Genomic DNA, 26,048 nt, shown 5'->3' on the forward strand with positions numbered 1-26,048 from the left:
CTGTTCATCTGTTAGAAATGTCAGTCATCAATTTAGGCTTATTATTCTCTCTGATATGTAATCAGATACAGTTTCTTGGGTCAAGAGCTCAAAAGCAAATTAGAGAAGGCAAAAGAAAATGTGTTTTACCCATTTCCTTAGGGAAAAAAAAATTTAACAGCTCTATTTTGGTGGGTCTTTTTTTTTTTTTTTTTTTGGTTGATTTCATAATGAAATCAGAGACTGTTTGGAAGGATAGGTGCCTTTCTTTATCTTCTTACATTAACCCTATACTGCAAATGTATTTTTAACTGTTGTCAGTCATTTAGTGTGAGAATAATAACATTCAGGCTTCTGATCTTCCCTGGGGAGAAGAAAGAAGAATATCATTTTGTTTTCATTCTAAACATCGAAATGGGTATATTTCCCTGTGGCTGTTAAATTGCTTTCTCATAGGTGAGAGACTGAAATGGAAAAGGCGCAAAGAGCCAGCCAGTAAACTACATTTGAAAGAGTTTCCCTGTTTGGCAGCCTCTCACAGTCCAGGGTCCATTGGGATAACAGAGAAAGTTAGTCCTTTCACTGTCAGCAGTTTATGGAATATGTGATACACAGGGATAAAGAGAATCTGCACTTTTGTTGTCTTCCAAGAGCAGAAATACGTGGAGGGACTTCCCTGTGCTGGTCTAGTGGTTAAGGATCCACCTGCCAATGCAGGGTGTCTGGGAAGATTTCACATACCTTGGGGCAGCCAAGCCCATGCACAACTACTGAGTCGTGCTCTAGAGCTGGCGCGCTCCAACTACTGAGCCCGAATGCTGCGGCTGCTGAAGCCCGCATGCCCTAGAGCCAGTGCTCCACAACGAGAGAAGCCTCTGCAATGAGAAGCCCACCCACCACAAGAGAGAGGAACCACCCCTGCTTCCACAACTAGAGAAATCCCATGTGCCGCAACAAAGACCCAGTGCAGCCAGAAAAAAGAAGACATGCATGGAGGAGCCAGATAGGGTTTCCTAAAATGTGAAACAAGGTCAGATGCCAATGGAACATGTCTCTGACATGAAATTCCACAAACTGTGTTGGATTGAGCTAACAAAGTATGTGTTAAAAGCTTAGGGCCCTGTGATGAGCCTGTTGAAGTTGTATCTGTAAAAGGAACTTTCTTTATGGTATTTAAAGAGCTGTAAATAAGTAAAAAAGGAAAAATACTTGAGTATTTTTCTATCCTAATACATGACATTGATAAGTAGATTTGTTTAATAACTTTAAGTTCAGCTTCTCAGACCCATGTTGGCTGTGAACTCCCCAAATTCAGTAGAATATATTCAAAACTAAAACCTCAATAATAGAAATTTTTGTTTATTAAGCTTTTACTTACTCTTGGATGATAAGCTATTGATAATTTATGCTACTTCATTAGAATGCTTCTTTTTTTAAAAGCAGATGAAGGAACTTAAGTCTTCAAATAATTTTCACAAGCCTGTACTAGAGGAAGCTAGTTTTAGTTTCTAGTAACACTTTTAATACCTTTTCCCCCCTCTATTGTAAACATGAATCTTTTTTCTTTTTTTTTTAATATGGAAAGGCATTTTATTTCAAATATAGCAGTGTATATATGTCAGTCCCAAACTCCCAGTCTATCCCTACCCCCAGTCCTGTCCACCTGGTAGTCATAAGTTCATTCTCTAAGTCTGTGAGTCTATTTCTGTTCTATAAATAAGTTCATTTGTTTCATTTTATTTTAGAGTCCACATATACATGATATATGGTTTTATCTTTCTCTGTCTAGCTACTTTCTTTTTATAACAGTCTCCAGGTCTATCTATGATGCTGCAAATAGCATTATTTCATTCTTTTTTTAAAGTTTACTTTAATTGGAGGGTAATTACTTTACAATATTGTAGCGGTTTTGCCATACATTGACATGAATCAGCCATGGGTGTACATGTGTTCCCCATCCTGAACCCCCCTCCCACCTCCCTCCCGATCCCATCCCTCTGGGTCATCCCAGTGCACCAGCCCTGAGCACCCTGTCTCATGCATTGAACCTGGACTGGCGATCTGTATCACATATGATAACATACATGCTTCAATACTATTCTCTCAAATCATCCCATCCTCGCCTTCTCCCACAGAGTCCAAAGGTCTGTTCTTTACATCTGTGTCTCTTCTTGTCTCGCATATAGGGTCATCATTACCATTTTTCTAAATTCTGTATATATGCGTTAGTATACTGTATTGGTGTTTTTCTTTCTGACTTACTTCACTCTGTATAATAGGCTCCAATTTCATCCACCTCATTAGAACTGATTCAAATGAATTCTTTTTAACGGCTGAGTAATATTCCATGGTGTATATGTACCACAGCTTCCTTATCCATTCATCTGCTGATGGGCATCTAGGTTGCTTCCATGTCCTGGCTATTATAAACAGTGCTGTGATGAACATTGGGATGCACGTGTCTCTTTCAGATCTGGTTTCCTCGGTGTGTATGCCCAGAAGTGGTATTGCTGGGTCATATGGCAGTTCTATTTCCAGTTTTTAAGGAATCTCCACACTGTTCTCCATAGTGGCTGTACTAGTTTGCAGTCCCACCAACAGTGTAAGAGGGTTCCCTTTTCTCCACACCCTCTCCAGCATTTATTGTTCTTAGACTTTTGGATAGCAGCCATCCTGACTGGCATGTAATGGTATCTCATTGTGGTTTTGATTTGCATTTCTCTGATAATGAGTGATGTTGAGCATCTTTCCATGTGTTTGTTAGTCTTCTGTATGTCTTCTTTGGAGAAATGTCTGTTTAGTTCTTTGGCCCATTTTTTGATTGGGTCATTTATCTTTCTGGAATTGAGCTGCAGGATTTGCTTGTATATTTTTGAGATTAATTCTTTGTCAGTTGCTTCATTTGCTCTTATTTTCTCCCATTCTGAAGACTGTCTTTTCACCTTGCTTATAGTTTCCTTTGTTGTGCAAAAGCTTTTAAGTTTAATTAGGTCCCATTTGTTTATTTTTGCTTTTATTTCCATTACTCTGGGAGGTGGGTAATACAGGATCCTGCTGTGATTTATGTCAGAGTGTTTTGCCTATGTTTTCCTCTAGGAGTTTTATAGTTTCTGGCCTTAAGTTTAGATCTTTAATCCATTTTGAGTTTATTTTTGTGCCTGGGGTTATAAAGTATTCTAGTTTCATTCTTTTTAATGGTTGGGTACATTAAAAGATGCTTGCTCCTTGGAAGAAAAGCTATGACCAACCTAGGCCGCATATTAAAAAGCAGAGACATTACTTTGCTGACAAAGGTCTGTCTAGTCAAAGCTATGGTTTTTCCAGCAGTCATGTATGGATGTGAGAGTTGGACCACAAAGAAAGCTGAGTGCTGAAGAATTGATGCTTTTGAACTGTGGTGTTGGAGAAGACGCCTGAGAGTCCCTTGGACAGCACAGAGATCAAACCAGTCAATCCTAAAGGAAATCCGTCCTGAATATTCATTAGAAGGATTGAGACTGAATCTGAAGCTCCAGTGGCCACCTGATGTGAAGAACTGACTCATTGGAAAAGACCCTGATGCTGGGAAAGATTGAAGGCAGGAAGAGAAGGGGATGGCAGAAGATGAGATGTTTAGATGGCATCACTGACTAGATGGACATGAGTTTGAGCAAACTCTGGGAGTTGGTGATTGACAGGGAAGCCTGGCGTGCTTCACTCTATGGGATTGCAAAGAATCGAACACAACTGAGCAACTGAACTGAATGTTCCGTTGTGTGTATGTAACACCTCTTTTAAAAAAAAAAAAAATTTTATTGGAATCTTTGGCCAGCTGATGTGAAGAGCCAGTTCTTTGGGAAAGACCCTGATATTGGGAAAGACTGAAGGCAAAAGAAAAAGGGGGTGACAGAAGATGAGATGGTTAGATAACATCACCATGTCAGTGGACATGAATTTGAGCAAACTCCACGAGATAGTGGAGGACAGAGGAGCCTGATGTGCTGTAGTCCATGGGGTCATAGAGAGTTGGACACAGCTTAGTGACAGAACAACAAATCTGAATTTTGTAATACTTTCTTACTTAGCCCCAGTAAAGACATGGTGGGCTTCCTTATAGCTCAGTTGGTAAAGAATCCGCCTGCAGTGCAAGAGACACTGGTTCAATTCTGGGTCAGGAAGATCCACTGGAGAAGGGATAGGCTACACACTCCAGTATTCTGGCCTGGAGAATTCCATGGGCTGTATAGTCCATGGGGTTTGCAAAGAGTCAGACATGACTGACTGAATTTCACTCCGTCAGTCACTCAAGAGATATTTAGATCCAGACCTTTGGCTGACTTTTTCTTTAATATCAAAAATGTTAATGCAGGCTTAGAGGCACAAGAAGTTACAAAATGCAGTCTGAAGGGTGTGGGTGCTTATGATCCAAGATCATACTGGATATTTTTATGGAGGTGAATTTCTAAAATTTTTTAAATATGAAAATACAAAGCTGCCTTCCATCTCCCCCTTCCTATATAACTTAAGTGGGGTTACAAATTAGGATATGATAAAAAGTTAAGTCTGAGTAATCTCTTAGGATACTAAGTGTCCATAAAAGGAAATGATAAAAAGGAAATACAGGGTAACTGATACATTTTTTTCTTTTTCTTTTTCTAGAAACTCATAAAGCAACATTATAGCTTAACCCATATTGCATGATCTTTCTTGTCCCTTCCTTCCCAAATGTCAACCTTCATGGCATAATTGTTCCTAAAAAAAAACACAAACACCTTTTATCTATGATTGCTACTTGAATTTCTTTGTCTTTGGGCATAATGGTCAGTCAGTATGTCTGAATCATTTTTTGTTCATTTTAACATTTTCTGAGTGTTTATCATTTCAATATTTAAATGAATGTGAATGATCACAGACATAAAACATGCAAGGCATCCACCTGTAGCTGAGTGACCAGAGACTCAGGGAAGTCAGTACTAGAATGAAGAGGAAGAAAGAGAGTTCATTCCTGGGGTAAATGATGTTTATTTCTGGTGTTGGTTATCCTAGTAAGTCAGTAGAAAAACTTTTGTCTTGGAACATATAGTTAGGTCATGTGTCAACTCTGTCATCCAAGTATATTACTTTGCTTTCTGGCCACTATGCAAATCTTGGTTCTTACACTAGAGGTATTATTCTCAATCCAAGATTTATTTCTTTACAGGAGTAACTTACATGGTATAAATGGTATTAATATCTAGGAGCAGCATGCATTTGAGGACATTCTTCAAAGTCCTAAAATATTAGGCTGAGGAACCTTAGAAAATTTCTATCCTAACCCTGTGTTTCAGGTTAGGGAATTAACATCAGAAGATGTTAATCAGCCAAGTTCTTATTCTAGAAGAGCTGGGATTAGAACCAGGCTTGTCTTTACCCAGCTTGATGTTTGGCAGTCTATCCCCCAATTTTATCAGATGTGTTACATGGGCTGTTAATTGAGGTTTAATATGCTGTCTGGCTCCAGTGGACCCTTTATTGAGTTCTTGTGCATGTTTTCAAACCTTCTCAACTCTCCTTCAGCCCAACTGAGCCCTGTTCCTGTCATTTCTAGCAGATCTCTGGTCCATAACTGCTAGACTGTTGGTCCTCAATTCTTTCCACTTTATAAACCACTGATGGTTAATCTTAACAATCAAAGACTAAATGAAATTCTTTTATGTTTTTCTAATGTGAATTCATCTATATATCCATTCAGTAAAACTTTCTTGAGTTGGCAATGAGGGTTCAATGGTAAATGAAAATGGGTGTGGTCTCTCTTCTCATAGAGCTTCTGGTCTACAGGAGGTGACATACGTTAACCAACTAATTATCTGATGAGAGTCTAATTACAGGAACTAAGGGAAGGGACATGTTTCTATCACAATCTACAGTAAAGGAGTCTGACTTGAACTGTAGTCAGAGAGAGTTTCTCTAAGGAAATAATACTTACACTGAAATCAGCAGGGGTGGATTAAGGAGTAATTTCAGTTGTAGGAAAACAGCCCAAAGAAACTCACATATGTTCAAGGAGACCTAAAACAAGGGTGTTTATCACCACAATATCTAAAATAGGAAAAATTGGAAGCATGATAATATCCATAGTAGCCTGACAGACATACATGTTCATTTAGACAGCAGAACTGAATAAAACCTCAAATGACTGAGTGAGATTTATATCTGACACCATGACAAACCTCAAATCATATTGCTGAATGAAGAAAATAAGTTATAAAATAATACATATGTGATTCCAATTTTATGAGTTAAAAATACATAAAATAATACTGTATGAATATTAACATATGTAGTCAAAGTATAAAGACAAGTGTGTGTGTGTATTTTAGAATAGTGGTTAGTTCTAGGGAAGAATAGAGGAAAAAGAAGTGAGGGCTGGACTTTAAATTGTATTTTTAATAATGGAAAATTATATCAGTTATGTCCCTGTCATGGGTAATGAGTAACCATGATATTGTATTCTTTTAAATATATTTGAAACATCTTATTGTTTAAAATAAGATGTTTCAAATGAGCCTGCAAAATCAGAATAGAGCTAAAGATGAGGAGCAAAGGATGGGTGGTTACAAAAGAATCTTTCCAGGAGCCAATCAGGGCAGGTGTCTGTGTTCTAATGTCTGGGGTGTGCACAAAGGAATGTTACTTTTTAAATTTAACATGTTCCTTTGAGGGATTCTGTTGGATTTGCTGCCAAAGTGGAAACATGGCTTTTGGATTTGGTAAACAAATTGTGTTTGGGGGTGATTTCAGGTTTTTTAGTATGCTGTCTCTGACCACTATAGGCTGAGTACAAATAGCAGGTTATAAATGTGGCTAGTCAAGTGACTGGTCCGTCAGGTAAAAGAGACCAGGGCTCTGAATTCCTAAGAAATTATTGATAAGGAGTGACGGTTTCCTGGGTTTAATGTCTATGCCTTTAGCTCAGGAGTGCTTGCCCTGCAGGTGGATTTGTTGGGGTACTAAGGAACAGTAGCCATCAGGTGACCAAGAGGCAGGCTTCGCCCTCACAGGACTTCAGTTTTTGGTGCTGAAATCTGTGGTGTGGTACCAACGCCCCCTCTTCTCACAGCCTTCCTGGATCTCCCTCCCTGCCCCCCATCCCATGCAGAGATCCTGCCCTCCATGGAGATTCACCATAGTTCTCATGAATAAATAGTTAGAAATGGAGGAAATTGGCAAAATCATCCCAATTACTTACAGTCTTTTAGACGTGTCCTGTGCTAAGTGCCAAGCAGGTACTTCAAAACCAGTAAACTGGTCAACTGAATTTTCTTACTAATCAGAATTGGTGAAGCTCCAGACAGTATCTGTTTTATTTAAATAAACCCTGATTTTAGAATAGTTTCACACTGACAGAAAACTTGCAAAGATAGTACAGATAGTTCTCATTTATCCCTTACCCAGTTTTCCCCATTGTTAACATCTTAACATTACTATCTAGGCTGTATTTTTAAGACAATTTTTAACCATTTCTGCCTTGTTTGGTGATGTGGATATATTTTATTCACAGACTTGGCACAGACTGGATTTTTACTGACATGAATGTATATGGCAAAATTGAATGATATTTCACTTATAAAGTAATCTGAAAATGAAATCGACTACCTTATCAAAATAATGTGAAATGTTTTAAAATTATTGCGGTGGTACCTGGTATATGTAAGTGCTCAACAAATGTTTGTTGAAAAAAATTAATAAATGAGTTGAAATGCCATCTCTGTATATCCTATTGAGAACCTCAAGTTCTTAGAGCTTTCAGAAAAGATCAAATTATCCTCTATATAACCTGTTCTGCCATACCCAGAAATGGAATTCTTACTGTTACTTGGTTTAAGGCATGACAATTTTAATGCATTAAATTTTGGCATTTCTTGCATCTGTCCACTTACTGTTTTAAATTACCAGTGGGTACCACTGAATGCCTATTTATTAAACCAGCCCTCTGCATCATGGTGAATACTAAGAATGAGCTTTGGAACTTTTGTTTTTTGGTATCTGTTTTCTTTCTTTAAGACTGTAGCTATTCCTCAGTATATAATCGAGAAATGCTAGATCCTATACTATCTTGTAAAAAAAAGTTTCATTTTTCATGGTATTAAATGTCACATGGAAAATACTAAATTTTGTCATTAAATATTGCATGGAAAAATCCACTTTGGTTGTGGCAAAAATATACTTTTGAAAAGTCTTTAATGTGAGTAAATAGAAGAAACTGGAATTTTTTCATCAAGAAAAATAAAAATTATTCATTTGGAAGTTAGACTATTTAGCAATTAATCTTTTTATGTTTTCAGAATTCAGCTTTGGAAATGATTTTGTCAAGACAACTTTCTCTTGATGTTCAAGAAAGCATGAAAAACACTGAAGATGAGCAGAAAGTCAATGAGCTGCAAAATCAACCTTTAGAATTAGATGTTATGTTAAGAAATGAACAATTAAAAGAGATAGAGGTATGGAAACAAGAAAAACATTGACAACATGATTGCATCATTTATCTAGTGCAATACAATATATTTTAATTACCAAAAACTTGCTTGCACAGAATGAAAAGTCTTATTTAACCTTTGCCTGATGATCAATTTGGTAACTATATAATTATGTACTAATCAGTAAGTTGTATAAATCTTTCCATTTAAAAAGATGAGTTTAATGAACATTAGTCTTTCTCTTTCACCAAGTTCCTTAAAACTTACTTATTCAGTGATAAAATTTGGAGATTCTGGCTTGTCATTATTCCTTTTCTTACTCATATCTATTTTTCTGCGTTTGACAAATTCCTTTTGTTTTTCCTAATTATCAGTGTTATGGGGTACTCCTTCTTCATTTTTGTGGCTGTGTTTACATAACTGTGTTTATGTATTTATGTACTTATAGCCATGGAAAGGCATCTAAAAATCTAGTACATGATCATGTTTTGAAAAATGATCCTTACAATTTTAGCCAAGTTTACGTAATAGTAAACATATATCTAAAAGAGGAAAAAGAGATGATGCATGTAAATAATAAAAGCAAGATAAATCTTCTTGAGACATTGTAGAACCTTTGAACACAATAGGGTGACCAGATTGCTATTAGATGTTAGACCAATGGTGAATGTTAGTTTAGATTTTAACATGACTCTGGTGGTGGGGGGAATCTTTTAAATGTCAGGACCTTAGTTTCTCTGGGTGCAAATGAAATATTTAAAAATCTTCTTGGAATGGAATGTGTTACTGGAAGGAAAGAGCAAGGAGGAAAATAAATGAATTAATTAATCAGTTTATTAGTAAGTGAATATTTATTGATTTCCTTTACTTGTTTTCAGGAATTATGTACCCAGTTGGAAGGAAAGAAAGCAGCCATTGAACCTCTAGAACAAAGTGAATATCTCAACAAAACAGAAACAAGTGCCTTGGTTCTCCACGATGAAAGTTATTCAGTGCAGCACTTGGATAATCTGCTTCAGGCACTTATTACTTTGAAGAAAAAGAAAGAAAGTCAATACTGTCTCCTTAAAGATTTTCAGGGACATCTCATGGCAGCTGAATCCTTGATGAAATCCTTGTTGACAGAAAAGGAAAGTCTAAAAGTGTAAGTATAAGAATTTAGGACATACATTCTTTTTTTCAACCATAGGCTTCATTTCTTTGGACAGGCCTAGAGTGTTAAGACATTGTTAAAGAATATTATGATTTTAATACTATAGTATAGAAATTAATTTCATATGGAAACCATTAAAGAAAATTCTTTAATGGTTTTCTTATTTTAAAGAAACATTTATATATTCTGGGTATGTATTTTAAATATAGCTTCTCCTTAAAAAAAAAAAGTTTAGCCTGATAGTTATGCCTTCTTGATCAGTGTCATTATTGTTGGTAAGATGATAACAAAGGAGTTGTATATTGTCATTTTCCTTGGTCCTAACTTTGTACAAGTACTTTGCAGATTATAGAGGACTTTTGCTTACATTGTTCCCTTTGCTTTTTACTCCTTTCCTGTGGTTCTGCATTTTTATGATACTCATTTTATAGATGAGCTTTCTACATCGTCACACATTAATTGAGAGCCACAGTAAACAAGATTCTGATTTTTGTTTTAATGAAAGAGTGTTCTTACAGACAATCTAATCTTCTCTTTCATGAATTCAGAACAGAATTAATTTCTTTTAATGACAGCTAACTTCATGTTGAGGTAGTAAATATTAATAAGCTTCACTTTTTCTTCTTTTGCTAGGGGACTCCTGGACAGTGCAACCTATATGGACAAAATTAAAAATTTTCTGGCATCAGTAGAAAAAGAGAAAGATTCTTTAAGCAAGATGAAAATCGAATGGGAAAATTTATCAAACTGTCTGACTGACATGGATAAGAAGCTATTGGAAAGCCAGATCAAGCTACTTGAACATGGCTGGGAGCAAGTGGAACAACTGGTTCAGAAGAAGTATTCTCAACAAGCAGTGGGACACGAAGAGTTTATGTTTCTCCTGAGTAAGATTCAAGACCTTGAGACTTCCCTGCAGCAGCAGCATCTGCAGTTAAGGCTGAACTCTCCAGAAGCCCAGGAAGGGAGTCTAAGCATGGTTGCTTTGGCCACTGAACTCCATACTATAAAGCATAGGTTTTCTATGCTCAAGGGGCAAGCTGAACTTCAGATGAAGAGGATTTGGGGAGAAAAAGAAAGGAAGATTTTAGAAGATGCAATAAGTAATTTGCAGAAGCAATTGGAAGCATTGGAACCACTAAACATGGAGGTGGAAAATCAGATCAAGAAGTGTGAAACCAGATACAAAATAAAAGAGGCTATCTTATGGGTCAAGAATCTGTTAGGTGAACTCACTCCTCCCATTTCCCTTCTCCCAGATGACATTCTTTCACAGATCAGAAAATGCAAGGTGGTGCATGATGGCATTCTAGATAAGCAGCAGGTTGTGGAGTCCTTGGTTGAAGAGGTCAAAGATAATATTCCTCACCTCACAGAATATGAGAGCAATGATTTAAATAACCTCCTTCAGGACTTACAGAATCAATACCAAATGCTGGTTTTAAAATCAACCCAAAGATCACAGAAATTAGAACATAAATTGGAAGAAAGAAGCAAATTTGTTGCCATAATAGGAAAGGTTCAACTTTCTCTTCAAGGAAGTGAAACACTGATAATCCCCAAGACAGAAACAACCTCCACAGAAGCTGAATTAGAACAACTGTATGTTGCTTTGACCACTTCTCAGAAGGAATTGCAGGAAATTAAGAGTGTAATCTCGACACATCTTCAGGAACAAACAAACATGTCTAAGGATCTAAGTGTATTTGAAAGATTATTTCTAGATGATCAACTGAAAAATCTTAAGACTAGAGCCAACAGAACTCAAAGATTCATTCAAAATAAATGTAATGAAGTAGAACACAAGATAAATTTTTACAGAGAATTTCATGAAAACATATCTGCACTTCAGAAGGAGTTTGACCATATACAGCACAATGAACTTCTACTAAATCCAGAAGTAAATCCAGATGTTAAAGAGGAGTTGTATCGTCTTAAAAACCAAATCACTGGCATTCAATCTAGTATCCTACAAGTACTGAAGCTCAAAGAAGTGTTTGACTGTATAGAACTAAACTGGGATTGGACCCAACTCGATCAAATACAAACCCAGGTTCTTGAAAAAGAACGAGAACTTGAAGAAAAAATTAAGCAGTTGAACACATTTGTGGCAGAATACGACAAATATCAAGCATCTCTAGCTAAACTGAAGGCTTTGGATTTACAAATTAAGAAAAGGGCTGAACTAGTACTAACAATGCCTAGCACCCCACCAGAAAGCAGTCTGCTTAATGCTCAAATTTTGAATCAGAGAATTGGGAAAGCCATGAGCTTGTATCATGAGATTATCAAGAAATTAAGTGAAAATAAAGACTTTGATGACTTATTCAAAGAGAAAGAATTACAACAACTAAAGCTGTATGCAGAAGAAAATAATAAATTGCGCCAGGTTCTCCAACAAAAAGTGGCCCTGCAATCCCAACTGAAAGAAATGGATGAAAAGGATTTTCAGGACAAACTAGAAAATTCCTTACATGTTTTAAATCAGATAAAATCTCAGTTACAACAGCCATTACTTATAAATTTGCAAATTGAATATATTCAAAATGAAAAAGATAATTGTGAAGTGTTTCAGGAACAAGTTCAGGCAGAAATGGATAGCATTAAAGCTGTGACTGTTATTGAGAAGCAAAGTAAAGAAAATTCTTCTGAAGCTAGTAATGTGGAAGCAAAATTAAATGACATTGAAGATCTTTACATGCAACTTAATGCAAGCATTGATTCCCGCACTGTAAGTTTTTTAAGTAGGCAGTTAATATATTTGTTTTAGTTTCATGTTTTTAAAACATAAAAACCTGATTTTATGTTTTACTTTAGTTAATATCTACATTTCTCAAGAAGTAACAGGTTCTTATGGCTGATCCACATTGATGTTTGATAGAAACCAACACGCTACTGTAAAGCAATTATCCTTCAATTAAAAATAAGCACATTTAGAAAACAGAAGTTACAGTTTCTATAAGAACATTCTACACAGGAGAATAGTCATTTTAAAGAACTTCAAAGGGCCAGTTTATAGCCCCAACTCATTCCACATCAAAATATAGTGCTTATAGTGAAAAAAGATGTTTGACACAGTTAGTTCTATATGCCTTGTAGACTCTATTGGGCTCAAAACCAAAATATTTGGGTTTTGGTTTTTTGTTTTTTGTTTTTTTTCTTTTTTAGAAATAGCAGAATGTAGTGGAATAAATATGGTGTAAAGAACACAAAACAATAACTCCACATTTCTTTAGCACTTACCATGTCTTGGAAGTACGCTGAACACATTAATCCTCACAGCAACTCTGTGAGGTGGGTGCTAATATTAGCCTCATTTTAAAACAAGGAAATGAAAGTTCAGAAAGTACAATTTTCTCAAGGTCTTTCAGTAGTAACAGAACCAGGATTCATGTTGAGATCTGTCTGCTTTTAGAGAGTGGTCATCAAATTAAGGCTCATTGGTCAATCTGCCTACAGCCCCTGATTTTATAAATAAAGTCTTATTGGAACACAGCCATGCCCATTCACTTTATGGCTTGTTATGGCTGCTCACCTGCTACAACATCTGGGTTGAGTAGTTGTAACAGTCTGTATGTCCTGCAAAACCTGAAATATTTAGTCTGACCCTTTACAGGAAAAGTTTGCTGATGCCTGTTGAAGAGCGACTGCAACAAACTCCCTCCTTTCCTATGGCAAAAGGGTAGATATCTTAGGCATCAGTTAAACACACTGTGCTTAACGGAACTCCTTGCACTGGATTTTCTGAATTGTCACACCAAACTTACAGAGTGGGGACGTTAACTCCCTTCTTTAATTCAAAGAGTTATTAGATAATATATTTGAACTATTTTGCTAGGTATAAATGCTATAGAAATATAAAGTCATATGAACTCTAATATGTTCTTTAAATTGGTACTTAATAAATCTCTCCATTTGATTTTAATATGGTTTCCAGAAACACTGTACATAAATCCTCAGACTGTTATGCTTAGAGATGGACTGGAAGGGACCTTTCAAGTTCTTTATTTCAATTATTTATTTCAGCAAGAAGACAGAGATCTGGAGACATTAAGTGATGTGCTCAAAACTTAAGTTAATGGCAGAGACATTAATTTAGACATGCAGCAGATGTGGGGAGGGAGTCTTTCCAGTTTTTTTCACAAATATTGCTTGAGGTTATATACATTAAATATATTCAGTTGTTTTATTTAATAGTCTAATACAAGAGTTCTAGAGCATTAATATATATCATTAGACTTGATTCATGACATGTATTTTTAAATTTAGGTTGATTTCTTAGAAATTCAATTTTCTTTATGAAATATTTGAAATTGAAATATGAAATATGAAATCTAGAAATAATTTTTTATGCAAAGAAAAACTTATTCATTTTAAAATGTCAGTGTAATATTATCAAACTAAAAGTGTGACATGCTTGCTCTTGTATGACCCAGAGACATATTATGAATGTATCACAGACATTCAAAAATGACAAAAATCCCCCAAATTTGAAAATTTCATCACAGCATTTGATCTCCCATTTACCAGAATGTCTTGAATGATGCTTATGAAAATATGACACGCTATAATGAAGCAGTCACCAGGGCCATGGGGATCATCTCCGATCTGGAAGCCATCATTGTGATGCCTAGAGTAGATCTTGATAATCCAGAAGAATCAGTAGAGGTGCCTCGCCAGAAACAAGAGGAATTGAAATCCACAATAGCAGGCATCCAGGACCTCACTGAGAATCTGGGAACCGTATGCAGCATGGAAGCTAAACAACAACTTGAGTGTACTTTACAGGACTTAGTTTCTAAGAACTCAGCCTTGAGGGAGGCAGCCAAAGTAAAGGAAGCTGAAGTAGAAAGGTAAGGTACTTCTTTGTAAAGGTAATGCTTTAAGAACAAATATAGAATATAATTAACATGTTCCCGTTAGAAATAATTTGGAAAATATGGAAACTAAAAATCACTGTCTAAGGAAAACTTGTAGCAAATATTCTGTTGCATTCATTTAATTTTTCTTAATATCAAGTACTTAAAATGGAATAGAAATCTGCATGTGGTATAAAGAATAATGATAAACAGCTTTGTACTGAAAGATTCGAAGGTAAACATCATGACTTTTGAATTTCTTTGTGGACTCCTTCCTTCTCCTCTCAGAAATAACCATTATCAGGTCTTTATTGACCATGCCTTTGCTTTAAAAAATATTTTTGTTATGTATTTGTGTCCTATTTTCATGTATGTGTTCTCTTCTGTAACTTCATTTTTTTTCACACTTACCATTATGATCCCGAAGTTCATTCATGTTTTGTCTGTAGTGAAATTCACTCACCCAGGTATTGGTAGATATTTGGGTTGTTTCAGTTTTTTTGTTAACAAACAGTGCTAGGAAGAACATTTTCAAATTCAAGAGCTTCCCTTGGGTGTATACTTAGGATTGTGATTACCGGGTCAAAAGTTATATACATCTTAGATTTTTAATTTCAAATGATTTTATCCATTTCTACTCAAGCCAGCAGCATATTAATATTCCAGTGGCCCCATATCCTCATCAATACTTAATGTTATGAGGTTTAATTTTTGCCAGTCCGATGGTTGAGAAATGACATTTCATTGTGGTTTTAATTTGCATCTTTGTTATTGCTAATAAACTTAAGCCTCTTTTGTGAATGTTTCTTGATCAAAAATTCTGAGCAGTTTTAAGATGAAGGAGCTTTCTACAAGAATTGTACCAATTTACACCTTGTTGGCAATGTTCAAGAATACAGTTTTCCAAAGTTTAAATGTTTGGGGAACAGTCTTATCTACCTGTTAATATTTGCATTAAAAGTCTCATGCAGATCTGGTGAGGGGGAAGTAGTCAATAAGTATTTGTTGGAATACACTGAGTAGCAAAAAGAGAATTAAATTCTGTTTTTTATTAAGGGTTCAGAATACATTCTGGAAAGTTCAGAATTTATTGCACTAAATAAAGTTTAATATTACTTTTTTCTCCCTTACTGTGCCTCACTAGGTGTCTTGACAATTACCAATGCTATAGGAATATAAATGAGAAAATTTGCACTAACCTCAGCCAGATGGAGACCATTCTTGGGCAGTCGATGTGTCCTTTGCCAGTGTCTTACAAAGAAGCTTTGGAGCGCTTGGAACAGAGCAAGGTAACAGATACTCCAAATCTTCAGTAAGACTGTGTGCAATAAATTGGCAGAAAGAGCAAGTGGAGGCACTGGGGGATGTGGCTCTGTTATGACCCACAGAAATCTTTAACCTAATTCGTACACTCAAGAAAATTCCTAAACCAAAAGCCATGGGGAAAATGAAGCCTTGGTTCTGAGAGAGTTCATCAGTTGGGTTCACAGGACAGTCCTCTCCCCAGTAGCATACTGTCCTTATTAAACATTCTTTTGAAAGTTTTACCTTGCTCGTTACTTTGTTGGAGATCACTGGGTCTGTGACAGAGCATTTAATGCAACTATCTTAAGTGCTAAATTCTGGTTACTTTTTATACTCTATTACTGAGCAATTTTAGTTTTTGCATTTTTTATCTGTTGCAGTATTGTGTTATAAGCATTTGGATGAGAATATTTTAAATCATCTGTGCTTATCATCTACCACAAAACAAACAAACACAAAACCAAAAACCTTAACTAATGTGTTAGTGGTTGATGCAGTAAGTGTTGTACAAGTTATTAATACCTATCTGTAAAATACGGGCCAAAGCTATGGTCTTGTCAGTAGCCATCTATGGATGTGCAAGTTGGACCATAAGGAAGGCTGAGCACTGAAGAATTGATGCTTTCAAATTGTGGTGCTGGAGAAGACTCTTGAAAGTCACTTGTACAAAAAAAATAAAATAAATTAAAAAAAAAGAAAAAAGAAAGTCACTTGTACAGCAAGAAGATCAAACCAGTCCGTCCTAAAGGAAATCAACCCTGAATACTCATTGGAAGGACTAATGCTGAAGCTGAAGCTCCAATACTTTGGCCATCTGATGGGAAGAGCCAACTCATTGGAAAAAGGCCCTGGTCCTGGGAAAGATTAAAGGCAAAAGGAGAAGAGGGTGGCAGAGGATGAGATGGTGTAACAGCATCACCAACTCAAGAACATGAACTTGGGCCAACTCCAGGAGATAGTGAAGGACAGGGAGGCCTGGCGTGCTGCAGTCCATGGGGTTGCAATGAGTCAGACATGACTTAGTGACCGAACAACAAAATATGAGACTTCCATTAAAATTTTTTAAAAAATGAACTTCTAGGAATATTTATCTTGGAAGACACATGTTTACTTGAAAAATGTACTTTATGGGTCATTATTTGTCCCCATAATTCTAAATTCATGTGCTATATAACAATACATTGATACTTCTCATCTGTCTCAAATTGACTTTCAAAAGGAATAAAAAATGAATCACATCTTACTTATGGATGATTTAAAACATTACTTGTTCAAGATTAAAATAGTTTATAACTTTCAGAATAGTTCTGAATTCAGAAAAATTCTATTCCTCCTTTTCTTTTCTCTTTTAAGGCCTTGGTATCAAACCTTATGTCAGCCAAGGAAGAACTGATGAAGCAACGACAGGTCCTCAGACACTTGAGAGCCACGTGCACGGACAGTGACAGCCTCTGTTTGCTCAGAAGCACATCGGCTCTGTGGGAGAGATGGCTGAGTTTGCTGGAAGCTGCTAAAGAGTGGGAGATGTGGTGTGAAGAACTAAAGCAGGAGTGGAAATTTGTCCATGAAGAAGTAAGTGCTTCATGTGCAACAATCACAGCATACAGTTTACTCACATGTGTCATTTAAATTGTTTTATTATTTTCATTTTTTAATTGTAAAACAAGTCCTCAATCTGTACCATTTGTTTACATCACATGTATGGAACCACGTCCAAGGTTTATAGCAATCGGGTCCTAGCAAAATAATCGTCAGGATATGATTCAAGAATGATTCAAGTTCATTCATGATAGTGGCATTTTTTTCAGTGTCAGATAATTTAGAAATAAGTGATTAGTTGCCCACATGATCTTTAAGATCTTTATTGTACAGATAAGTTCAGTTCAGTTGCTCAGTCATGTCTGACTCTTTGAGACCCCATGAACTGCAGCATGCCAGGCCTCCCTGTCCATCACCAACTCCCGGAGTTCACCCAAACCCATTTCCATTGAGTCAGTGATGCCATCCAACCATCTCATTCTCTGTTGTCCCCTTCTCCTCCTCCAATCTTTCCCAGCATCAGGGTCTTTTCAAATGAATCAACTCTTCACATCAGGTGGCCAAAGTATTGGACTTTCAGCTTCAACATTAGTCCTACCAATGAACCCCCAGGACTGATCTCCTTTAGGATGGATTGTTTGGATCTCCTTGCAGTCCAAGGAACTCTCAAGAGTCTTCTCCAACACCATAGTTCAAAAAAATCAATTCTTTGGCACTCAACTTTCTCATAGTCCAACTCTTACATCCATACATGACCACTGGAAAAACTATAGCCTTGACTAAACAGACCTTTGTTGACAAAGTAGTGTTTCTGCCTTTTAATATGCTGTCTAGGTTGTTCATAACTTTCCTTCCAAGGAGTAAGCGTCTTTTAATTTCATGGCTGCAATCACCATCTGCAGGGATTTTGGAGCCCAGAAAAATAAAGTCTGCCACTGTTTCCACTGTTTCCATCTATTTGCCATGAAGTGATGGGACCAGATGCCATGATCTTAGTTTTCTGAATGTTGAGATTTAAACCAACTTTTTTACTCTCCTCCTTCACTTTCATCAAGAGGCTTTTTAGTTCTTCTTTACTTTCTGCCATAAGGGTGGTGTCATCTGCATATCTGAGGTTACTGATATTTCTCCCTGCAATCTTGATTCCAGCTTGTGCTTCTTTCAGCCCAGCATTTCTCATGATGTACTCTGCATATAAGTTAAATAAGCAGGGTGACAATATACAGCCTTGACGTACTCCTTTTCCTATTTGGAACCAGTCTGTTGTTCCATGTCCAGTTCTAACTGTTGCTTGCTGACCTGCATACAGGTTTCTCAAGAGGCAGGTCAGGTGGTCTGGTATTCCCATCTCTTTCAGAATTTTCCACAGTTTATTGTGATCCACACAGTCACAGACTTTGGCAGAGTCAAGAAAGCAGAAATAGATGTTTTTCTGGAACTCTCTTGCTTTTTCGATGATCCAGAGGATGTTGGCACATTGATCTCTGGTTCCTCTGCCTTTTCTAAAACCAGCTTGTACATCTGGAAGTTCTTGGTTCACGTATTGCTGAAAAACCTGGCTTGGAGAATTTTGAGCATTACTTTACTAGCGTGTGAGATGAGTGCAGTTGTGCGGTAGTTTGAGCATTCTTTAGCATTGCCTTTCTTTGGGATTGGAATGAAAACTTAAACCCTCTTAAAAATAACTGTCTCTCCATCACAGTAAAGATTATAACAAGGTAATATTCATAATAGCCAACTTATTTTGAAATTAATTACAGTTGTTAACTGTGGAAATTAACTGCAGTTGTTAATTTTGACTTAAAGTATATAAGATGTTCTTTCCGAAGACTGTCTCAAAGAAAACCTCCATAGTATAAATTGATAATAGATGTTAATTTAACCATGGCTGAGGCCTGAAGCATCACATACATTTAGAAGGAAAATTTTAAATAGTATAAAATTATCTTTGCTGTTTTTCACTCGCTCAATCATGTCAGACTCTTTGTGACCCCATAAACTGTAGCACGCCAGGCTACCCTGTCCTTCAGTGTTTCCCGGAGCTTGCTCAAACTCATGTGCATTGAGTCAGTAATGCCATCCAACCATCTCATCCTCTGTCATCCCCTTCTCCTCCTGCCTTCAATCTTTCCCAGTATCAGAGTCTTTTCTAATGAATTGGCTCTTCACATCAGGTAGCCTAAGTATTGGAGCGTCAGCTTCAGCATCAGTCCTTCCAATGAATATTCAGGACTGATTTCCTTTAGGATTGACTGGTTTGCTCTCCTTGCAGTCCAAGGGACTCTCAAGAGTCTTCTCCAACACCACATAAAATTATCTTAGGGTATTCTTTAATCTTTCTACTGAACCAGTCATAAATGAAGTACGTTAGAGAGTTAAATGAGAGAATGTTAAATGAAGTACGTTAGAGAGAGAGTTAAATGAGAGAACGTTAAATGAAAACTCTTCTCTCTTATGCCTGTCAAAATTCCTGCTCATTTTGCTTAAAACAGAAATATAATCAATACTTGATTGGCAGTAGGTCACATTGCTTTAGGATTTAAATGTTTGGCGTTGTCATATTTTTCTACTTAAAACTTGGTCTTCTTGAAAATGAGTATCATTTTAGTGATGTTGCCTGGGTTGGATTAGTAAGTAGTCTCTTGAATGTGAAAACATCAAGCTTTGTAAATTGTACTTTGAGCAGGACTTCCACCCTCCAGTTCTTTCTCGTCCACAATGGCACTGTTTACTGAGGCCCTTCTGTGCAGTGTGTTCCCGTGTGCTGTGCTGAGAAGGCAGTCCAGTGGTTAGAAACCTCTTGCTCTCATTGCAGGGGGCCCAGGTTTGATCCCTAGTCAGGGAACTAAGATCCCACAAACCACGCAGCAGGGCTGGGGCAAAAAAAAAAAAAAGGCAGTTCACACATGATGCCCCTGAATCTTTGCATGGCCCTCACGAGTTACCTGTTATCACCATTTTCTAAATGGAAAAGCTGAGGCACTTAGAAATTTAAGTTGGTACAAGCCCTCCAAGCTAGTGATTAAACTGGGGCTGTGGACTGGGCCCTATCTATTTTGCCCATGCCATAATTTTAGAATCTGAACAAGGATTTGCACTAAATTGGCACTTAGTATTTGTTGAGGGACAGCTTTTACTCAAATTCAGGTCTAGGCCAGTCCTAAGCTTATTGTTCTTTATATTTTATTACATTACCTTTTCTTGCTCTATACCCATTAGCATCATATTTTCTCAGTACCATGCAATCATACTCAGTAGTTATTTAGTAATAGTTATGTTTGTAGTTATTCGTACAACATTTGACAGTATCTGCTAACAGAATGTCTTTCAAAGAGTAATGCAAACAAAATATGTTCTCCTGTACTAACAATAATAACTACTAACACTTAATAGGCACTTAATTGGACATGTGTCAGACATAGTTCTAAGCACTTTACGTGTGTTACATTTACATTATCCTCATAAGAATCCTATGAAGTGTAGATATTTTTACTTTCCTCATTTTATAGATGAAGAAAGTGAGGCACAGTGAGATTAAGTTGCTCAATTTCATAAGTGAGTGATGGAAGATTCAACTTACAGTCCATTTTTAACCACTAAGCTATCCACTTAAATGATATTTACACCTACCAAATTGATATGAGTTTAAAATAGCTTTCATCCATTCAATAAAAATTATACCATCTAAATACCTGTACATGGAAGATTCTGTTGGCATGGTTGATGATTTTACAAGTGACAAAATGAATTTCTGTTTTTAAAAAGTACAATCCAGTATCTTTATGAAAGAAAGGTGTTGTAAATATATTTTCAAAAGCATAAATGCTTATTTAAATTTACAAATTAAAAATTATTTAAATTTTGATTTGCTGTGTTTTCCCCCTAAAGTCTTACCTTCCTGTTTTCTTAAGCAAAGTCTGCTTAATTTAATTATTCATTCCTGGTTATTCAGGATCATCATTTTATGCTTCACTGATCGTAATGTGCTGAAATAAAGGCATGTCTTCATTAATGATGGGAGGTGTAAGGCTGTCTTCTTTCCCTTCTACCAAAGATCCCAGAGTCTTTTCTATTTTAGTTTTAGTTCTTATTTTTGTTGCTTGCAAGTTTTTCAGTCTCCTTCGCTGTGTTTACTTATGAAACAACTATAGTTCCTCCTCCCATTCTAGACTCAACTTTATAACTGACTGAACCTAAAAGTTTTATAACCAATTTTTGTTAGACTGCTCTGTCCAAGGAAAATCATCCAGAGGCTTCAGAATAAATGCATAATCTTTGTGGTAACTCTTTTACTAATTTAGGGTTTGCTGCATTTTGAGAAGTGCACAGTTACATGACCACCAATAAATAAAGACTTCAAACATTTCCATCACCCAGAAATTTCCCTGTGCCTCTTTGTAGTCAGTCCCTTCTGTTACCTCCAGCCTGTTGCAATCATTAATCTGTCTTGCCATTTTCAGAGTCATAAAAATGGACTCAAATGCTTTTGAGTTTGCCCTTTTTTCCCTAAGCATGGTGTGTGTGAAATTCCTTCATGCTGTTGCTTATATCAGTAGTTGATTTCTGAGTAATACTAGACTCACACACAGCAGTTTATCCATTCACAAGCTGAACAATTTCCTGGCTTTTGGATGAAAATATTGTCCTTAAAAAAAATTATTCTTCCCCCTTGCGTTCTCTTCCTAATGACTTACCAGCTTTAACAGCAGAGAGCAGAACCTGAGACAGGGGCTTGGCAGCAGGTGGTTTATTCTGGAAAGTGATCCGAGGGAACAGGAGTGGGAGATCAGAGAGCTGACCCAGGAAGGGTTAGAGCCTTTAGTCGCTTTACTCTTGTTGGGTCCTGGTTGCTGCGGTTGCCCGTTTATGGTTATCACTGGCCATGGAAGCACCAAGAAATGCTTGATTAGTCCTGGATTATGAACATAGTTCTTTCAACCCCAGTGTATGTTGGAAACCCTGGATGGAGAGTTACCTCTGTCCACATAGCAATTTCTTTCTTTCTGTGCATGCTGGTTCTTTGACTGGTGCGGGGTGGGGCATACTGTAAAATGACCCAGTGGAACCCGATTCCCATTCCCCGGGGGAACTGCAGCTGCCTACCTGAGAACTGGGACTTCAGTTCAACTGAATTTAGGTTTGAGGTGGATGGAAAGTACAGACTCCATAACTGAGCCCTTTGGAGAGGGGCCAGTCTGCCCCTCTCCCATGTACCCATGTATTCTAGCAGCTGGAGACTTGGCTGGAACCTATGGCCCAAGTGACAGGGCGGCTTACACCTCAGCCTGGCCCTGCTGCACGGCCCGCTCCACGCTGGCAGCATTCTGATAAGTGGATCTGAGCAGCAGTCACAAGCATGGCATGGACAGCTGCCACAATCCCAAAGGTCCAGCTAGTGCTGTGCCTCTTTCTTGGCAGTAGAAGTGCAATATTGAACAACTTGATCTTTACCTCATAGAAGTGCTGGCATGCCCCGGACCATTGGTCCCTGAGAAACTTAACTGATGCTGGGGCTCCTGAATTCTCATTCTTTGGCATGTCTTACTAGGCATTCGGTTCATCATTTCAGTTAGCATGTTGTCATAAATGTAGTTGAGCTGTGTGATATTCAGTGATGTCAAGACTGCAAGATGCCTGATTCTGTCTGAGCATACAGCAGGAATGCTAACAATGCTGGAACAATGTGATAAATGTTTGCTTCAGCAGAAGAGAGGGCTCAAGGATTTGAGGAGGGAGTAAGAGGGATCTGGTTTTCTGTGTCTTTGTTTGAGTTTCAGGGCTGGTAGAACTCCAGTTTCTAGAGATATGATTTATTAGGTTATGTATTTCTGAATTCTACATTTAGCTGTGGTAGAGAAATACATGAGCAGTCCAGTCATTTGGGCAGCATTCCCGTTGGTTTAGGTGAGTGACAGGTAATGAGGACCCATTTAACTTACTTTTCTGAGTATATAGGGATTGGATGTGAAGGAAAAGAGAGAGTTATAGAAAAGTTATCCAGTACATGCCCAGCTTCTTCTACATCATGGATGCAGTTTGGTGGAGCTCATCCAAGGAATTGCTTAGTAAAGCAACTGATCCTGAAAGGAAAAAGAAATTATGAAAATATTCAATAGCATTTCCTTCAGCTCATAACAGCAACACTTCTTTTTAACCACACATCTACCTGATCAATAGCTGGAAACTAAGGGATTAGAATCCTGGAGGGATAATCCCAGCTATAGGAAGACAGATATTACTTTGAACTGGAATTTGGCATTGGGAATCCTCTGACAAGCCAGTCTTTAAAAATTATGATTCCTGAGTCCTGGAGTGGTAAGAATATATTTTACTTATTTCAGTTCCTTTTTTTTTGCTTATTAAATTAGATTGAACGAGAAGTAATTATCCTAGATAATCTTCAAGAAGAAGTTCCTGAAATTTCCAAAGCAAAAGAGGCAGCCTCCACAGAGGAACTCTCGGGGCTGTTGGACTGTTTAAGCCAATACGAGGAGAATGTGGAGCGGCAGCAGCTGTTACTGACCCTTCTTCTGCAGCGCATAAAAAATATCCAGAACACTCCTGAAGGCCTGGGGGTTGTGGAAAGTGTTCCTGCATCTCAAGAGATTATGTCTATGCAAGAACGATGCCACAAGTAAGATTTATGAAAAACTACTAAGGAAATGGGCTTGACAACTCAGGCTAAAAACTGAGAAAATATTGAATTTCTAGAATATAAAAATATTACAGAACAATGATAGATGGTATGACAGAATTGAGTTGCATCAACACTGATAGGTGTGAAAAGGATAGAAAAGATTAATATTAATGATAATTCAAAGAAGCACACCTTCTCCATCTTGGTGTTACTATGGGTGAATCTTTCAAAAAAAATTTTTTTTTTTTTCAAAAAATTTTTTTAATGTTTTCTGTTTTTCTAACTTAGTAATACATATTCATTAAAGGATGTTTAGAGAATGTGGATAATTATGAAGATTAATACAAAAATCACCTTTAATTTTACCATTCAGTGACAGTCACTACTGATTATTCAACTTTCTTACTATGGCTATTTTTTTTTTAAATTGTGATTATAGTACTATCCTGTTTTGTATTCCACTGAAACATCTATCAGCATGTTTTGTTCGTTTTCCTATGCTATTAAATGTTCTCTGAAATATAGCTGTATATCACCATGTGGATATGCTATAACGTATTTAGTAGTATTACTAGTAGTACTCACTTGTGTCCAACTCTTTGTGACCTCTTGGACTGTAGCCCACCAGGCTCCTCTCTCCATGGGATTTTCCAGGCGAGAATACTGGAGTGGGTTGCCATTTCCTACTCCAGGGGATCTTTTTGACCCAGGGATCCAACCCGTGTCTCTGGCGTCTCCTGCATTGACAGGTTGACTCTTTACCACTAGTGCTACCTGGGAAGCCCAAAAATGTATTTATGTGAGTGTGTGTGTTAGTTGCTCAGTCGTAACCAAGCCCCTAATACAGAACCTTAAAATTATATATAATGTATTTTACTTTTACAAAAACACTACAGTAAGTATGGTAGAAGGAGATGGCAACCCACTCCAATATTCTTGCCTAGAGAATTCCATGGACAGAGGAGCCTGGCAGGCTGTAGTCCATGGGATTGCAGAGTTGGACATGCCTGACTAAAGTTCATAGTGAGTATTATGCTAGGATTTCTGCATCTGTGATTAATTCATCAAGAAAGATGCCAAGAAGTAGAATCACTGGGTCAAAGGATATAATATGTTTATAGCTAGAAATACCAGATAGCCCTTAGGAAAGATTTTAACAACTTAAGTTCCTCGGAAAACATGATGACTGCATCCATAGCAAGTGGGGGCAGCTCAGATAGAAAGACCAGTGGGGTCATCTCTGACCCTATGAGCCCACTCATTCCTTCATTCACACCTCTAGTCATGTTCAGTTGAACTCAGGGATTATGTGGAAAAAAAAAAGGATAGAGCTGGCAGTTGGAATGTAAACTGTGAAAAGAAGATATTCTGAGATGAAAGTTTTAGAGAGGTTTTTGACTTGATATGTTTGTGTATAGCATTCCCTGGTAGCTCAGATGGTAAAGAACCTGCCTGCAATGCAGAAGACCCAGGTTTGATCCTTGGGTCAGAAAGATCCCCTAGAGAAGGGAATGGCCACCCACTCCAGCATTCTTGCCTAGAGAATTCCATGGACAGACGAGTCTGGCGGGCTACAGTCCATGGATTCGCAAAGAGTCAGACATGACTGAGTGACTAACACTTTTACTTTTCATATAGTATATAAATCTTGAAAACTGGTAATTTTCTCTCAGGAGAAAAAAGGTCTTTTGTCAACTATGTAGACATCTTGTTAATTGTTGAAATAAAATATTGCCTAGAGAAAAACAGAATAAAGGAATAATCTTATTTTGATGCTCTACTGTAGGCTTTTCCAGAAAGCCCAAAAAAATAAGGAATTGATGCAGAATGAAATCCAAGAAAGACATTCTTTTACAAAGGAAATAACTACTTTGAAGAATTTATTTCAACAGACCACAACCTCTTTCCAAAATATGGAATTACAAGACTGTCCAGAAAAGGCAGAACAGCTTGAGGTAAGTGAGGAATGAACTAGTTAATGTGGCTGATACAGGTCTGAAATCTTGAATCCAAAGTTATTAGAGTACAGGTAATACCATGGCTAGTGTAGAGGGAACCTAGAAGAGGAAAATACATGCAGAGGCTCTGTGGCATGGTGTGGGCAGATCCGCAGGAGATCCACGTGGTTGGAATACAGAAAG

At 37.2% G+C, this 26,048-nt stretch overlaps 1 protein-coding gene across 7 annotated transcripts in view; it reads left to right on the forward strand.

The window, feature by feature from the left end:
• Positions 1-26,048, forward strand: part of SYNE2 (spectrin repeat containing nuclear envelope protein 2) — a 317,663-nt gene that overhangs the window by 157,220 nt on the left and 134,395 nt on the right. For all 7 annotated transcript variants that reach the window (XM_065941349.1, XM_065941346.1, XM_065941351.1 and 4 more), the window contains exons 46-53: positions 8,283-8,438; positions 9,293-9,558; positions 10,201-12,298; positions 14,098-14,420; positions 15,571-15,715; positions 17,085-17,303; positions 23,639-23,904; positions 25,694-25,862. In XM_065941349.1, the coding sequence (XP_065797421.1) occupies positions 8,283-8,438; positions 9,293-9,558; positions 10,201-12,298; positions 14,098-14,420; positions 15,571-15,715; positions 17,085-17,303; positions 23,639-23,904; positions 25,694-25,862 (3,642 nt within the window). The remainder of the gene's footprint in view (positions 1-8,282; positions 8,439-9,292; positions 9,559-10,200; positions 12,299-14,097; positions 14,421-15,570; positions 15,716-17,084; positions 17,304-23,638; positions 23,905-25,693; positions 25,863-26,048) is intronic.

This window comes from Muntiacus reevesi, chromosome 7 (genome assembly GCF_963930625.1).
Source record: "Muntiacus reevesi chromosome 7, mMunRee1.1, whole genome shotgun sequence".
Classification (NCBI taxonomy): Eukaryota; Metazoa; Chordata; class Mammalia; order Artiodactyla; family Cervidae; genus Muntiacus; species Muntiacus reevesi.